Below are 16,043 nucleotides of genomic sequence, written 5' to 3' on the forward strand. Positions count from 1 at the left end.
TGCTAAATGTCTTATCCCACATTTCAAGCAGATCTACACCCACTCACTAAAATGTTTTATAAATCTGCAGGTTTTAACAAAATAATCTCTGATGATTCTACTTTGGAAGTTCTTCTGCAGGCACTTCTTCTTGTAGGGTGACAACGCTCCATCTATTTCTCCCAGTTGTGCTCCTGAGTTGTCACCCTATATGCTAACACTCACAAGATCCACCATTCACTATCAGGAAGCTGGCGCACAGCAACGACATGTAATATTGGGAGTTTGGCAGCGTTATGTAAGGAAATAAATCCAAGAAGACCTAAAAAAGACAAATTAATGCAATTATGTATTTATTTTAAGAATCATTTAATGTACCTGGGCCTGCCTTCATCTGCCTACTATAGCTCCTGAACAGAGCGGACGTGGGACAGCCCCACTAGTCAATCTTGGCTCCGATTCTCAGTGCACAGTGCTGTCAGGTTATTGTTTATTGGGGTAGAGGAAAGATGACCACATCAGTTACCGGCTGCTCCTTCCTTGTCCAATCACATGCTAGGAAGGGGTCAGGACCTAAATGTTCTTTCAAGCAAGGGGCAATGCCTTCAATGTAAGGTGTTAGCGCATCTTGGATAACTGTCATAGGAATAGGAGTCCCATAAATTTCTGCCTGTCTGCTGGTACAGTGACAACAGCAACATTTTATATTTCCATAGTCCTTCAGTTGTCACCAGGACCGAAAGCAAGTAATTATCAAAATCTCACAGATATTCTATGCAATGCTATAGACATAGATAAACAATACAAACTGGAATGAAAACAATGTATCATTTTTTTTTTTCTTTTTGGATAGTAAAAAATAAAAATAAAAAATTTGCTGTATGTTAAGTCTCTCTCTTAGATATTTCACACGAAATTTGAGCCACTTCACTGGGGCTGCAGTTATTGTGTCCCCAGGGTGCCGACGGGCATTCACTCAGAGAACTGTCTCGGCTGTGGCATTCTATACGGTCCAACCAGTAGGGGGCAGCACCAAGGCCATATGTGAAGGAAGCTTCCAGCTGTCCGCTGGTCCCACAATTTAGTTGCTTGCAGATAACAGAGATTGAATGACTGCTCATCAGATTACTGCAGACAGAACCCCAGCTTCCATTGTAGAAGACCTCCAAGCGACCTTCGCATTCATTAGCTCCTCCTACCAAGCGCAAATTTGTGGTTTCTGCAAGAGAAGTATATAGAGGTGGGTAAATCAAACCATTTCGGACAAAAATCCCTTTTATTTGACTTATCTCCTTTAACTACATACCACGATCTTTATTACTGTTCAGCCAGTCTTGTGATTTATTAACAACTGCCAAACGGCATAGCCAACAGCCTGGCACCACTGTTCACTTATATAGCTGTGCAGTGGCAGGTGCCTGACAGCTATTTTATGTATTTCATCCTACTAGTGCGGTCCAACACCCATAAAACTTTACTGAGTACTGGCCTAAAGGCCATGTATAAAGCTCAGGAAACCTATTGGTTCCATGTCTTTTAAGGTGGGACTCCAGTGTAAAAAAAAATACCAAATAAAATAAAAAGAGCTTTTGCTGCAATATGTCAAACTGGATCTAAAAACAGTAATGCTTTTCTGCCACTAGATGCCGCCAGTCTTCTGCAATGAATAATAGCAAACTCAATTCCTTATAGGCTAGGCTGTCATGGACCCGCCCCTGAGGAGCATTATAATGTGCAGCCACACAGGGTTCCATTAGGGATTTGGGGTTTATTTTTACTGGATGTGGGACTGATGGGGACTGGGACATCTTTTGCTGTTGTCAAGACTTGGTCTTCCTGCCATCTCACTACCCATAGGTACAGAGTTATTAAATCTTTTATAGTAGGTAAGTAGTTAAACAATAGCCATCAAAAATGTTGTCGTGGGTTAATTTGAAATAAAGTTCAGGTTTAAGAGGTGTCAGAAATAATTGAGGCCATGGAAATCAGGCGGTTCATGTACCTGAGCAGACAACTCTTGTGGCTTCTTTCACTTGCGCATCAGAAGTCCCCCACGAATCGTACGGACACTGCCTCAGAACATTTTCATTCCCAATGCAATTTAAACCACTCAGCCAGAGTTTAGGGGTCCCGATCACAGCTTGTCGACCAACATTAATGACGTGGCCACAACTCAGCTCCCTGCAGATCACCTCACCATCTTTCAGGTCCGAGCCATCGCCACTGATTACTCCCCATTCTCCCTTCTGGTAGACCTCCACCAAGCCGGCACATCGGTGAATGTTTTCGGTCAGGCGGACACTTCTGCTGTGTTCTGCTGTGGTGGAGAAAACAACATTCTCAATGCAGTCTGTTGATTCTAGCACTGCAAGGTCTACAGAAGCTCTACAAGTCATATTATATCACTTTTCTTAAAGGTGAAGTGTAAGAGCTTTAAAACAAACCATCATTGACCACAGTAGCTGCTTGTATTACGGAGTTATTTCTTTGTATCAAAAGTTCTTGAAAAAGTAGTTGGTTATGCAGTCAACTTGATTCTAAGTGGGACTGGATAAATCTATAGGTAAATCAAAAAATTTTTTAACGAACACCTACCTGAGCAGATTACACCAACATCAAGGGCATGGTGGGTGGAAACCATTGAAGACCCATTTATGGAGATAGAACAATTCTCTATGTGCTTCTCGTTTCCTTCACACGTGACACTGTCCCACGCTACAGCACCACCTGCTGGTTCTTTTAGCTTGAAGGCCCCAATGGCGTCGCCGCAGTGTAGCTGCCTGCATACCACTTCTGCCTCTTTCATGTCCCATTGATGGTCCAACACGCGACCCCAGACGTTGTCCTGTAGGACTTCCAATCTGCCTTCACAGTGACCTGGGCCATCTACTAAACGGAGGGTCTCTGCCTTACCTACGGGGATACAGAATCAGAAAACAGTTACAGCTCAGGGGCCAGAGCTGATTTCGTAGTGCTGGATTTCTGGTTTCCAGCAGATACTCATCCCCCCTCCGTATATATGAGATTCAAGTCCTCCTTTATTTCTGTAATATATTTGTGGGTTAAAATGAATGTGTTTGCCTGTTATTATACAGCACTTATATAGCACCATCATATTACACACAAAGTCGATAGTCATGTTACTAACTGTCTCTCCAAGGAGCTGGGAGGAAACCCATGCAGACACGAGGAGAACGTGAAAACTCCATGCAGATAGTGTCCTGGCCGAGATTTCAACCTGGGACCTAGCGCTGCAAAGGCCAAAGTGCTACCTCTGAGCCACCATGCTCCCTGTATGATTATAGGAGTAACATTAGATTGTAAGCTCTGGTGATGCAGAGAATGTTGACTTAAACTGAGTAAAACGTATGGATTCGAAAAAGTAGATACTAAAGTATAATGCCCTGCCTATACTACAGAGGTATGTGGCACTGTATGCAAAACAAAGATATAGGACCATGTTTGCACTATTGATGTATTAGACACTGCAAGAAAAACAGAGGTATGAGAGGTATAAGGCCCTGCTTGCAATATAGAGGTATAAGACATTGTACACCATATAAACCCCTGCTTCCCATTTAGGGGCGTTAGGCATTTACTTTATAGCGGTATTAGGCACTGCATGTAATACATAGGTAAGAGACACTTTATATTTTAGGTAACTTTGGAGGCACTGCATGGAGTACAGATGGGGGGTTCTTAACGTAATGCATACAAATGAAAGGTATGAGGCACTGCATGAGAGAATCATTATAAACAGGGTACCAAGGTAGAAAATACTGCTTATGCAACACATTAGGAATAAGGAGGTGCATGTAATACAGAGATATGGGACAATGAATGAAATAAAATAGGAGAGACTCTATTTGCAACAGAAAAATGGGGCACTGTATGTATTACAGAGGAATAAGACACCACATGTTTTAAAGAGGCATGTAGCACTGCGTGTAATACACTTGATGGATGAGGTACTGCGTGTTGTGGGGAGCCATGCAGTGCTGTGTACAATAAAATGTGAGGCATTGCTTATAACTAAGGGATGAGACCCTGCAAACAACTGAGAGGCATGCGGCACTGTGCTTAATAGAGAAACATGAAATACAAAGAGATGAGTCAAAACATGTAGTAGGTAGATATGCATCACTATTTAATAGATAAGCATTGGACACGGATTGTTATAAAAAGGAATAAGGCATTGTGTGTTTTAGGCATTTATCACTGAATGTAATTGAGAAGCACAATACACTGATTGTAATGCAGAGGTATGTGGCACTATATGCAATAGGAATTAGCATCTCATTTTTGTTTTTGGGGTTGTTCAATAAACTTTTTTAAATGTGAAAAAAAGTATTAGACATCTCACTGGTAACATAGATACTGGAAGGTGTGTACTGTAGTGGTGATCTCACAGGTAATGTATAGTAGGGAGTCAGGGGTCTGTAGTGAATAAAAGATCTTTGCAGCCTTGTACAATCTGATTTTACTTTGGCCTGCTGGAAAATCCTCAGAAATTGTCACAGTTTTCTCCAAGCCAACCCTATTAGCTTGGACAATACACATCAGCTGCACTTATCCTGTACATATAATAATGAAATTTAGATTTTATTAACATATTAACATATTCCAAGTACATACCCGTACATATGACACCTGCTGTATTGCAGTCTGGACAGTTTTGGTTCCCTAGTGCTACCTTGGTGCAATGTTTGAGATTGGACTCGGTGCCTTTACAGTGGAACTCTTCTTTCCATACTGGGTTCTTCTCTCCAAAATACCCACCAAGGGGGATGGATACTGCAATACCACAACCCAACTGTCGGCATAAGACATTGGCAGCCCTCAGGTCCCAGTATTCTCCACACACCGCTCCCCATCGACCATCATAGATCTTCTCTACTCTGCCCGAACAGCGCTGACTGCCATTAACAAGTCTGAATTGGCTGCTCATTCCTGGAGAGAGACCCATAAAAAAAATAGAGAGGAAAATAAAAAAAAGGAGCAGGGGGTAAAGTGGGAAGAAAATACACAATCAATATGAGAGTTTGGGATAGAAGGTAAGTGAGGGGAACATACATGCTCTCACTAGGACAAAAACCCAATATTTTCGGATAGCCGTAGATCATCTTTAGAGATGGCTACACAAAATATAGGAAAACTTTCCCATTGACCAAAAAGATGGAATTACACGTTAAGGTCACATACCCGTGTTCCTATCCTCACACACCACACCAACTTCATCCTTGTGTCCGCATCCCTCGAACCCCCACATCAGGTGGTGACACATGGCTAGAGTTGACTCTCTTCCAGTGCATCTCACATGGCTTAACCAAATCCTCCCAGAGCCGGCTCCGAAGTTGGCGGCCTTGGCTTGTACACCATCTTCCCATAGGCTGCCACACCCCATCTGTCTACAGGCCACGGTGGCTTCAGAGACACCCCAATAATAGCCACACACTGAACCCCACTCCCCCCACTGCTTCACCATCAAGCGTCCTTCGCATTCTGTTTGCCCATCGACCAGCTTAATCTCCTCTGGTTCACCTAAAGGCCAAGAGAAGAAAAATTCAACTTTTTGTTTTTGGTTGGATGAATCCTACCAACTTTTTCTTATTGTACATATGTGTGTTTTTATATCTTGTAATGTCAAACTATTGAAAATATCTGTAACATTTCTCAACAGTTGTTTTATATTATGCAACATAATCTTTATTCATTCCATAGTTCTGGAATCAGGCCAGGTTTTCTAAACCAGAGAACGGTAAACAGAGAGGAAGACACAGAATGTGTAACCTTTGGATGACCTGAAAATTGATTTTGTTTTTGGTACACACGTTTCACAATCTACGGGACCATTATGGATCTCTGAGGATCATTACAATGAATGCTGCAGATGTTTTAATAATGGAACGTCATAACGTCAGGAACCTCATAGGAAGATATTGCTTGTGTACCAATACTTACGTATCCAGTTCCAAAATTCTCTCTGCCAAATTTTATCTGATATAATAGAGATCACAGAAACTTAGGTAAAAGACATTTAAAATAATGGATCTTACCGGCACAGATGACGCCAACATCCTGCTTATGCTGACAGAATGGATTCCCCCACATTTGGTGTTTACACTGCCACAGATCTGACTCCTCCCCCGAGCAAGTGACATCACTGAACCAAATCCTCCCACTGCCAGGCCCGAAAGAAGTCGCCTTGACCATTGCAGCCTCACCATGGAAGGAAGTACAACCCAGCTGGCGACAAACCACTTCAGCTTCTTTCTTTTGCCAGTATTCGCCGCACACGGTGCCCCATTCCCCTTGGTGCTTTACCTCCAGTCTCCCCTCACATTCTGTATTCCCACCCATGAGTCTCAGGTCCGCGGGGGCGGCTACAGAGAACATATAAAACGTATATATTACATGCAATGGGAATGAGCTGCTACTTACATACAAGTTCATATTGCTTTAAAACTAACTTCTAATGTGAACAGAATTGGGAACTCTTAGGGATCGTGGGAGCTCCTCATATTGGGAACAGAAGGTAAAAAAATAATCCTGTGCCCGATATAAAACCTGGGCACAGGAGGTGTACAGACCCAGCAACCCAGCACAGGAATTGTAGGAGCTTTTTATAATGGGCACAGCAGGGGTACAGACCCAGGAATTCAGATGAAGGATGATAGGAAGCCCTCATAATGTGCACAATAGGTGTACAGACCCAGTAACTCAGATCAGGAAAGGTAGGAAGCCCTCATAATGGACACGGCAGGTGTGCAGACCCGGAAACTCTGCAAATAGATAATGGAATAAACCTTTAATTATCCCAAAGCACGTGGTATACCTGAGCAGATAACTCCGGCATCATCTTGGTGTTTGCACTGGCCGCTCCCCCACATACGGCGCTGGCAGGACCACAGCTTGGACTCATCTCCCACACATTTCACATGACTCAGCCATATGCGCCCAGACCCAGGCCCAAATGAGGCGGCCTTCACTTGGGCGATGTTGGTGAAGTTACAGCCAAGCTGTCTGCAGACCACAGCTGCATCCCGACGATGCCAGTTCACTCCGCATACGGTGCCCCATTCCCCACGGTGCTTCACCTCCACTCTACCTTCACACTCAGAACCTCCTCCAACCAATTTCAGCTCTTCAGCTTCACCTGTTGATAGAAGAAGAGACGTGAAAGGATCTCAGTGACTTTGACAAAGCCCAAATTGTGATGACTAAATGACTGGGGTCAGAGTATCCCAAAATGGAAGGGTAGGATATGCAGGGGGTAGTACCTACCAAAAGTGGTCCACAGAAGGACAGTCAGTAAGCTACCAACAGGGTCATTGGGGCCCAGGGTTTGCCCATTTGGTAGCACCAGACAGCAGAGGTACTGTAATTGGTTAACAATGTAATACTGTCCATGGGACAAAAGTGTCAAAGCAGCCAACACATCGGAGTGCATATGGAGTTGTGTAGCCCTAGACTTATCCCCACGCTCGTTCCCCATGCTGACCCTTGCCAATGGGCATGTGACCTTCAAAACCCAACCCTGGAGCGACAGAAGAATTAATCCCAGTCTGATAAATCAAATTTTTCTTATATCGAGTGGATGGCCTGGTGGATGTACTGTACGTCATTTAATTTATGGAATAGATGGCAGCAGGACCCACAATAGGAATGTGCGGCAGTGTAATTTGAATGATATTTACGTATATTTCACAATCAGTAAATTGCCTTTAGAAACAATAACTGACCGATCAAGCTGCATACACTATAGCAAAATTCATCCTCAAAACTCACAACAGAAGCAATAATGTTGCAGAGAATCTTCAAGTTTTTCCCATAGCGGTAGAGATTTAGCAGGCTGTCTGCTTTCCACAATGCAAACTAACAGCAGGTGATGAAATTTGTTATGAAATTATTGAAGACTTCAGTGTCTCAGGTGTGATCTTTGAGGATGGATTGCTCCATTGTACATGCAGCTAGAGAGCTCAGGCTTATTTGAAGCTCTTTTAGTGTCAATATGTCAACAACTTATGATCCATAGGTTGGATACAGGGACCTAATAAATTGGCCCTGAATGCACCTCTACTACCACCGTATATTCTGTTCCACTTACAACAAGAACCTTTTCTATGATATTGTCAGTTTTGGAATTCCTCACCTGAACAGATCACTCCCACATCATTCTTGTGATGGCAGATATCGCCTTCTTCTATGGAATATTTACACTTTCCCAGCAATGTCTCTTCTCCAGAACAAGTCACGTCGGTTAACCAGATCGTTCCGATTCCAGCTCCGAAAGAGGACGTCTTGACGGAATTTGTCGGGGCTTGGGGACAGCCTAGTTGTCTGCAGACCACCTCAGTATTCTTATCACTCCAGGCATCATCACAGACCGTGCCCCATTCCCCCCGAATGTTCACCTCCACTCGCCCCTCACACCTGCTGTCTCCTCCAGCGAGTCTCAGATCCTGAAGATCGTCTAACAGTTGCGAGAGGTCAACAAGCTGGTCATTGTCTACTGAAACACTGCTGCATTAATATATACTCTGCTGCGGGAGGACTCTGCTCCTTCCTCAATCTAACTCTCCTCTTCCTAAACATTTTGCACTGCTGTAGCACTCTTCTTCCTCCCCCTACCTAGGACACTCTGATTGCTAAATGACTCCGCTCCTTCCACCACCTAACTCCTCTCTTTAAATTATCTGCTATGCTGGAGAACTCTGCTCCTTCCCCTATAACTCTCCTTTCCTGAAATACTCTACACTGCTGGAGGACTCTGCTCTTTCCTCTATAACTCTCCTCTCCTGAAATACTCTGCTGGAGGGCTCTGCTCCTTCCTCTATAACTCTCCTCTCCTGAAATACTCTGCGGAGGACTCTGCTCCTTCCTCTATAACTCTCCTCTCCGAAATACTCTGCGGGAGGACTCTGCTCAGTCTCTGTTCCCTGTTGCCTCTTTATTTAGCTTTATATCTGTAGCAATATATTTTGCAGACATGATTGCTATCTACCTCCAATGCTGAGAACTTACCTGAGTTATAGCACAGGGCGGCTGTGAGCAGAGATATAAGAGTCCCTGTGATGAGGCCTCTGCTCGGATCCATGACACCCAGTGAAATGCTTTGCTCCCTGGCTCCGCTCTCATCCACTTTGGCCGCTCCTATACGTCATGTTTCCAGCTCCAGCCTGGATCTCAGCAATATGCAGCTGATGCCAGAAATCCTGCAGCCAAGTAACATCTGACCTCCCAAACTACAACATCCTGCCATCCTCCAGCATACAAAATCCAACAAGATTCAGGGTCACATTTAACCTATTTGCTAGTGAACCCCAAAATGATGTGTGCCCCTCCCCCTCCCAATGCACAATATATAGGGTGTTAGATTTGCAGCACTTCTGGTATCTTAAAATAAAGCAAAATCCAAACCCCAAGGTTAGAATGAAAAGAAATTAATTGTCAGGGATAACATATGCTTAGGATTGCAGGGATAACAAATGACCTGTTTGGTTTTATTTGTTCCAAGTGGCTCAATACATTTGTTAATCCCATTTCTTTTCTTTCCAGAAGGATTGCACAATCTTTGTTCAGGCATCAACCAGGATTTCAATGTATTTCCTGGATTGCTATCCTGGTGTTTGTGCACTTGTGTTTGCAAATGCACAAACAATGTTGCAATCTGATCAATGGGTTGGAGAGTGGACTGAGGAAATGCTAACTTTAGCCTGCAGCAGACTGATGACATTTCAACCTAGGCAAAGTCGCTGACTGAAGTTTATTAGGTGCTTTTATTATGATAATAATATAATAATAATAATAATAATGCAGAATTCTCCAATATAAATCAATGTAATACAATGAATCGCTTTCATGTTAAATTCTAATACAATGGTGACATCTAGTGGACATTTAGTGAACTTCGCATTTCAGGTACAATGCAAAGGTGAAAAAAAACCTGGACAGGTAATTCCCCGGGAACATTAGAAATCTATTTATTGGGCTTTTATATATCTGAGATGAGATTAGCTATCATGAATTATTTTGATTATCAAAGGGGCAATAAGGGTTTTTTTTTAATCAGGGCAAATTTTTGCATGGCCAACCATGGCTCAGGGTGGGCAGGGCCAAGGTAGAGGGCAAAGTGGCCAATTTCTCAAGATCCCCAACTTTTTGTAGGGCCCCAAATGACAGAATAGTAGGAGGGTAGAATGCTGTGCATTTAAGCCCCACCCTTTATTTGCACATATTTGCCCCAAGCCTGATTTTATTTAAAACTGCCCTGGGTGGCAGATCTGTGTTGGCCACCAATATAATGCTATCAGTAATTCATCCTCCATTCAATAAAACATTCCAAATTGATGGAATTTGACCAGAACCCCATCGCCGCTGCCCCTGTGCAGTACCTGCAGATCACCCACCTGGGCCATTTAAATGCATGGGTTGACCTAACGCATTGCATTGAATCATGCAATAAAAAAATTGGACATTTTTTAATGCAGTGCTCCACAATGGACAGTAGTGCATACCCCATGCAAATGCATTGGGTTAAGTTGCCTAAGGTAGCGAGGTTGTGGTGTGGTTTTTCTACAGTTTCATGACAACTTTTTCACTTGTGGCATGTTCCTACAACACCCCTTCCCCAAACATTTTGGTGCCAATACCATCTTTAAGAGCTTTGTATTTAAACATTTTAACCTAAAAAGTTTCCCTGACTAAACTTTGAATTGCAGTAAAAGAGCTTGCTTTTGGGGCATTACCTTGGGACATGTTCCTACATAAAATCAGATTTTTTGGGGTAAAATCAACTACAGCAAAATTATCTGCCCATCCCAGGTGGCAATCAAATTTGAAATCATTTAGAAAATTGTGATATGGAAACAAGGTAGATAAAATGACTTCTTTCTTATGCCAGGGACCGCTGCCTTGAGATGCTACAAGCAGAGGCAGCCCAATAAAGAATGAATGGGGGCAGCAGTGAGGGGTTCAGTCCCGTGTAGTGTCGTCCATTGGTAAATCTATTACTTAAAGAACCAGAGCTGGTCAGAGCAGCCAAGCGGCACCTTATTGGACGGGATCAATTCATCCGGCTGCGGGTCTGGATCCGCCCTAAATGTGTTGGGGGTGGCAGATAAAATGCTGCAGTTACCGGGTATTAGCATGCACACAGCTAACATATGTGTTATTTGGGGGTGCAAAGTAAAAATGGGCGTACAGGTCACAAACACTTTTTAGGCAAAAATGGGCCCCCATAGGGTTCCTAAGCCATTTGCTCGAAGCCTGTTCTGCACATTGGCCCAATGTGGGCTAGGACCACCACTGGTAATAAAAGATCTATTATTGCAGCAGATAGCGGTGAATGGGCGCCTAAGATTTGCAATTTGCACCCCACACAAGTCCAGACAACAAGACCTCACAATTCATAGAACAATTGTAACTTTATTAATACCGATGACATAAATCAATAAATATACCAATGAATTCAAACTTTAGATCCCTCCCACTTTTACCAAATTTACACTCCGGCAATATGTCTGCATACCCGTGATTTCTCAATTGGGCAGAACACATTCTGGTCAATGCTGGTGTCACCCTGGCAAGCCCCGGTGGACCGGCAAATACTGGCAAATACCTAATCTTGGGAGTCCATAAAAAGAAACATAAAGATAAGATAAAGAGGGAAATAAAGAGATAACATTTCTCAGTAAATATAATTTGTCCATGATATTTGACTTCAGTATGTTGAGGAACAAAGGACAAGCTACCCCTCCATATGTTTAGATGATATTTTATAGGATTTTAATCCAACTCATCCCTACTGGCTGACAGCTCCTCTAATAAAATGGTGACCAAACTATCATCAAAGGCTTTGCATTTTAACTTAAAAGTTGTCTTTTCCTGACTAAATTACAGAAAACAATATACTTTTTTTTTCCTTGGGACAGTTTCCCACAGAAAAGTAGAGTTTTTGCAAAATCAACAACGTGAATATCTACCCATACCCCGGTTACAATCGAATTTGAAATAATTTAGCTAACTTCTAACACCTAAACAAGTATATGGAAGCAAAGCAGATCAAAAATACAGCTTTCTAAAATATCAACAAATAGGTAAAAAAATGCAAAAATTCAAAAAATGTTGCCTATTCCCTGTTCAGTCTATAATTCTGAGGGAGCAATTTTCGAATATGTAGAAGGCGGCATGGAGGGGCTTGTGGAAGGTGGTGGTGTAGGTATGAAGGTGTCTGGTTGGGTTCACCTGATAGAAGGAGATGTAGCCCCCGTCGTAGTCTAGGTGTACTCCAACAGATCTCACGGTAGAGTCGGTGGAAATGGTGGTCTGGACGTTGTTGTGGGAGGCTCCTAGGAACTTCTGATAAAACATGGTCCAGGATTTATTATTGTATCCAATAAAGGAGTCATTGCCGGCGATTTTCCTCTCGATGCTGTTGCAGGCCACGCCAAGAATCCATCTTTTGGCCTCGCTCACGTCCACCTCCCAGTAATGTTGCCCTGATGTAAATACGTTGGTGCTTAGAACCTGGCAGGATTTAAACCTCTCAGGGGTCTCGGGGTACTTCTGAGAGGTGGCGGAGTAAGAAGCCATTTTGAGATCCCCCCATAGAACAATTTTGTTGTGAGCTGTATCAATGTCCAAGGTCAGGTCGGTCTTCTTCATACTGGACAACTGGCGAATGTCCTTCAGCTCCAGCACACTTTCGGCAAAGCTTTGAAGGCCCATATGTAAGATGAGAGATATGGGGCTCTCGTCTATGGTTGCAGCTAGGTTGGCCGCGTTGTCCCCTTCGCTGACCCTTCGAGGTTGGGTTTTGTTACCTTCGTGAGGAGTCCCCCTGAGCACTTTTAGTGGATCCGTCACACTTTGTAGCTCTTTAGTGCTATCTATTTTTTTGCTGAGCTCCTCTTTCTTTATTTCATGTTGCCGGATTAAGGTATCCACTCTGACCATAGCCTGGTGTTCTTGTCTGGAGACCTCACTGGTGGCCCTTGCCTGCAGAGCTTCAAGCTGCTCCTGGATATCCCGAAAGAGAGCTGCCACTCTTTCATTCACACCAGAAGCCGCTCCTTGGACACTTTCACGTTTCTTCAGCAGCTTCTCAAGCTTTTTCTCATTCTCCTCACTTTCCAACATCAGGTTGTCCAAAATGTCCTTCAGACCCGCCATTCGCTTTTCAAAGGCGTCCTTCAGGGCGTCCACTTTGTGCCCCCGATGTTCTCCAATAATGCAACATGACACGCAGATACAAGCCCCATCCTTTGAGCAGCAGAACTCAATGATCTTATCGTGGATGGGGCATTTCAAGTCCTTGATGGAAGTGGTGGGTTCCACCATGACGTGCTCTGGAGACTTGCTGTGTGCCTTCAGATGTTCCTCACACATTGAGGCTTCACAGTGAATGCAGGTTTTGGTGGCAACCACTGACGTCTGGACGCAGTAAGTGCACAAAATCTGCTTTTGCTTGGCAGAACCTCTACGCTCCATATTCTTGGGCCCGATCCAAGACTTGCAGTACGTATGGTCTTCAGCTATGAAGAACAAGTTGAAGTTCTCCTTTGGCTTTGCTTTTCAGAGTCACACCTAACTTTTACAGCTATATAATATAGCTTGCTAGGGGAGGCTGGCTCTGCTCAGTTCTTTCAAACAGCCTGCAATAAAATAGATTTCATAGCAACAAGCCAATTATTGTTTAGAGCCGCGGTGTCACGTGATGGACAGAGTCCACATTCTATAACTAGAAAAACAAAAATGTTCACTTGCACCTGAGAAAACTCATCCTGTCTCCAGCTATCAGTTGTGTTAACGCTATGCCGAAAATTGTCCCCAAAAGATAAAAAACCTAAAAACATGTGCAACAGGTCAACGTTCGGTTGCTTCGTTCATTTTCAACAAGTGCCAAATACCTATTGATCCTTCCAGAAATTGTAATTTACAACCAAAATCTTATCGTTATTCTTTAATTACTAATCCCACCATCTTTAATCAATGGAGATAAACAAAGGCAGATATATTTGAGGTCCAGCCTGGGTGACAACCACTGGTGCCTCCATAGATGCAGTACAGAGAGTGAGTGTAGACACCCATGGACAGGAAGGGGTTTGGTTATCGTCTTGCAAGTCAGTAATTCTCCTTAAGTTATTTCCCAGTTTGCTTGATGGTGTGACCATTGGAGTTGGTTGGTATGGCACTTGATGGTTTCAACTGTTTGACTGTTCTTTTAGTTGAGTGTTGCATTCCTATGTATATGGTGGTGGAGAACCAGCTTGAAACTAATAAAAGTTAAGGTTAAAATAAGGTCAAAATATGCAAAATTTCTGAATGCCCTCAGAAGCTTCTCAAACTGGTGCCATCAGAACAAGGCCAAAACTTTTCCATACTGCTCCAAAGGTTCTTCCATACAAGTCTATGAACTGGCTTCTATAATAAAACAGTTACCTGCCTGATTGCTATCATCTCTTCAAAATAAAAAGTAGGCCACTGGGACTAAAAGAACTTGAGGCCGAGGGAATTACTTCATCCCAGCCCAGCCAACCAAGACAGCCAAAGGTCAGAACCTGGGAGAGGAGAAGAAAAAGATGGAGGGGCCCACGATGGAATGGGAGACAGCTGAGTGTATTTAAAAAATTGTGATTAAGCAGGTAGGGTCATTTTATTGCAAAAGGAACATCACCTGTCCTTCCTGGTGGCAATTTTTAAGGGTTTAGTTTCGCTTTAATTGCAAGTCAGACTGAAGTGAACCCTACCCTTAGTAGCAGTGGAAACTAATGCATTTTCCCATCCACACAAGCTGAAAGTTTACCGAAACTGGCCCTAACAGTTAGACATGGTCTATATTTTTTAGGAACCACTTTATACTTTTTTGCTGCAGTCTTCTGGTTTGTCCAGTGATATAATTGATCCTTCTCCTCCGGGGGTTGCAGGGGTCCATCTTCCTAGAAAGCATGGAGCTTATGTTATGATGTATCTGCAATTTTCAATCGGGGGGTATTGTAAGCTCAGGCTGCACCCCCAGGCGGTCATGCCCTTCATTGTTTGTAGTCACACTAAGTAGGTTGGATTTGCGTCCTTATGCATTTTTTCCTAAAGTGAAATTGTTGATTAAAGAAACAAGCCCGATTTATTAAAGCTCTCCAAGGCTGGGGAAGATACACTTTCATCAGTGAAGCTGGGTGATCCAGCAAGCCTGGAATAGATTTCTTCAAAGTCATTTGCTATTTGATATTTGATATCCTGGACCAGATCCATTCCAGGTTTGCTGGATCACCCAGCTTCACTGATGACGCTCTGATGAGAGCTTTAATAAATCAGGGCCATTGTGTCAATGGATGCTGACACATCTGCTTGCTGCCTTCCACCAGTAGAAACAAGACTGTATCAGTGCTTATCATTGCATTAGAATTGCCAAATATAAATGATAGGAGTTAATATATCTGTCTCCCTATTTCATAGACAGACCTTATAATCTGCGAAACGCGTTGGAATAGAAAAAAAGGGAATATTGTTGCGTGCATGGAATGTGGAATTTGTTTAAAGTATCCACGATTTTAGATTACTCCTCACTTTCTCTTTCGGAGACAATGGTCATCAGAACTTAAAGGGAGTCTCATTAGGGACACAGGCAACGAAAGGAAACAGAACTTTGGAGGTATGCAGTTTGCATGTGTGAAAGCTATACCATTATTGTATATTGCAGCCCACGTATTGTATACTCAGTACTATCACTCTGCTGCTATGTTGGGTGTTGTAATCTTTACAAAGTATTTATGACAGGTGTAAACTTTCTCGCGGTGAGCAGCACTCACCTTCCATGGGCACACAAATAGCCGCCATTGACATACCTGTATATTATTCCGATCATATACTATAGACGTGTCATAATATTTACACTCATATTATCACACATTCCTAGGTGGCTTTATGGTTATCTGTACAAACCATCACGCCATAGGATTTACTATTAAAAAGTGCACTGAGCTGAACTGCAAGCAGATATAAATGACACAAATAGATACAAATCCGTATTCATAAATACAGTAAAATATTTATTTATTAGTGCA

At 43.0% G+C, this 16,043-nt stretch overlaps 2 protein-coding genes across 4 annotated transcripts; both read right to left on the minus strand.

Annotated features, from left to right (window-relative positions):
* Positions 1-315: 315 nt before the first annotated feature.
* Positions 316-9,268, minus strand: CD163 (CD163 molecule). Of its 3 annotated transcripts, none has more exons than XM_072417376.1 (9): positions 9,004-9,268; positions 8,132-8,452; positions 6,815-7,135; positions 6,036-6,362; positions 5,182-5,520; positions 4,615-4,929; positions 2,575-2,892; positions 1,982-2,293; positions 316-1,198 (listed from the first exon to the last, which is right to left on the minus strand). In XM_072417376.1, exons 1-9 carry the CDS (start codon positions 9,074-9,076, stop codon positions 864-866), a joined length of 2,661 nt encoding a protein of 886 aa, XP_072273477.1. In that variant the 5' UTR covers positions 9,077-9,268; the 3' UTR covers positions 316-863. The 3 variants fall into 3 exon arrangements, with proteins under 3 accessions (XP_072273477.1, XP_072273476.1, XP_072273478.1); XM_072417375.1 differs by having other exon boundaries at positions 1,982-2,296; positions 9,004-9,263; XM_072417377.1 differs by lacking the exon at positions 5,182-5,520 and having other exon boundaries at positions 1,982-2,296; positions 9,004-9,263.
* Positions 9,269-11,817: 2,549 nt separating this feature from the next.
* LOC140334489 (tripartite motif-containing protein 16-like) lies at positions 11,818-13,601 on the minus strand. The gene has a single exon (XM_072416767.1). It carries the CDS (start codon positions 13,468-13,470, stop codon positions 12,121-12,123), a length of 1,350 nt encoding a protein of 449 aa, XP_072272868.1. The 5' UTR covers positions 13,471-13,601; the 3' UTR covers positions 11,818-12,120.
* Positions 13,602-16,043: the final 2,442 nt, after the last annotated feature.

Source organism: Pyxicephalus adspersus, chromosome 7 (genome assembly GCF_032062135.1).
Source record: "Pyxicephalus adspersus chromosome 7, UCB_Pads_2.0, whole genome shotgun sequence".
NCBI classification, from domain to species: Eukaryota; Metazoa; Chordata; class Amphibia; order Anura; family Pyxicephalidae; genus Pyxicephalus; species Pyxicephalus adspersus.

Excerpts from the sequence above, each read along its gene's own strand:
- CD163 (XM_072417375.1), bottom strand. The coding sequence starts at position 9,076 with ATGGATCCGAGCAGAGGCCTCATCACAGGGACTCTTATATCTCTGCTC. Across the intron at positions 8,453-9,003 it reads CGCCCTGTGCTATAACTCAG|ACGATCTTCAGGATCTGAGA; the intron begins GTAAGTTCTCAG and ends CGCAACTGTTAG. Across the intron at positions 5,521-6,035 it reads TGTTGGCGTCATCTGTGCCG|GTGAACCAGAGGAGATTAAG; the intron begins GTAAGATCCATT and ends CTTGGCCTTTAG.
- LOC140334489 (XM_072416767.1), bottom strand. The coding sequence starts at position 13,470 with ATGGAGCGTAGAGGTTCTGCCAAGCAAAAGCAGATTTTGTGCACTTAC.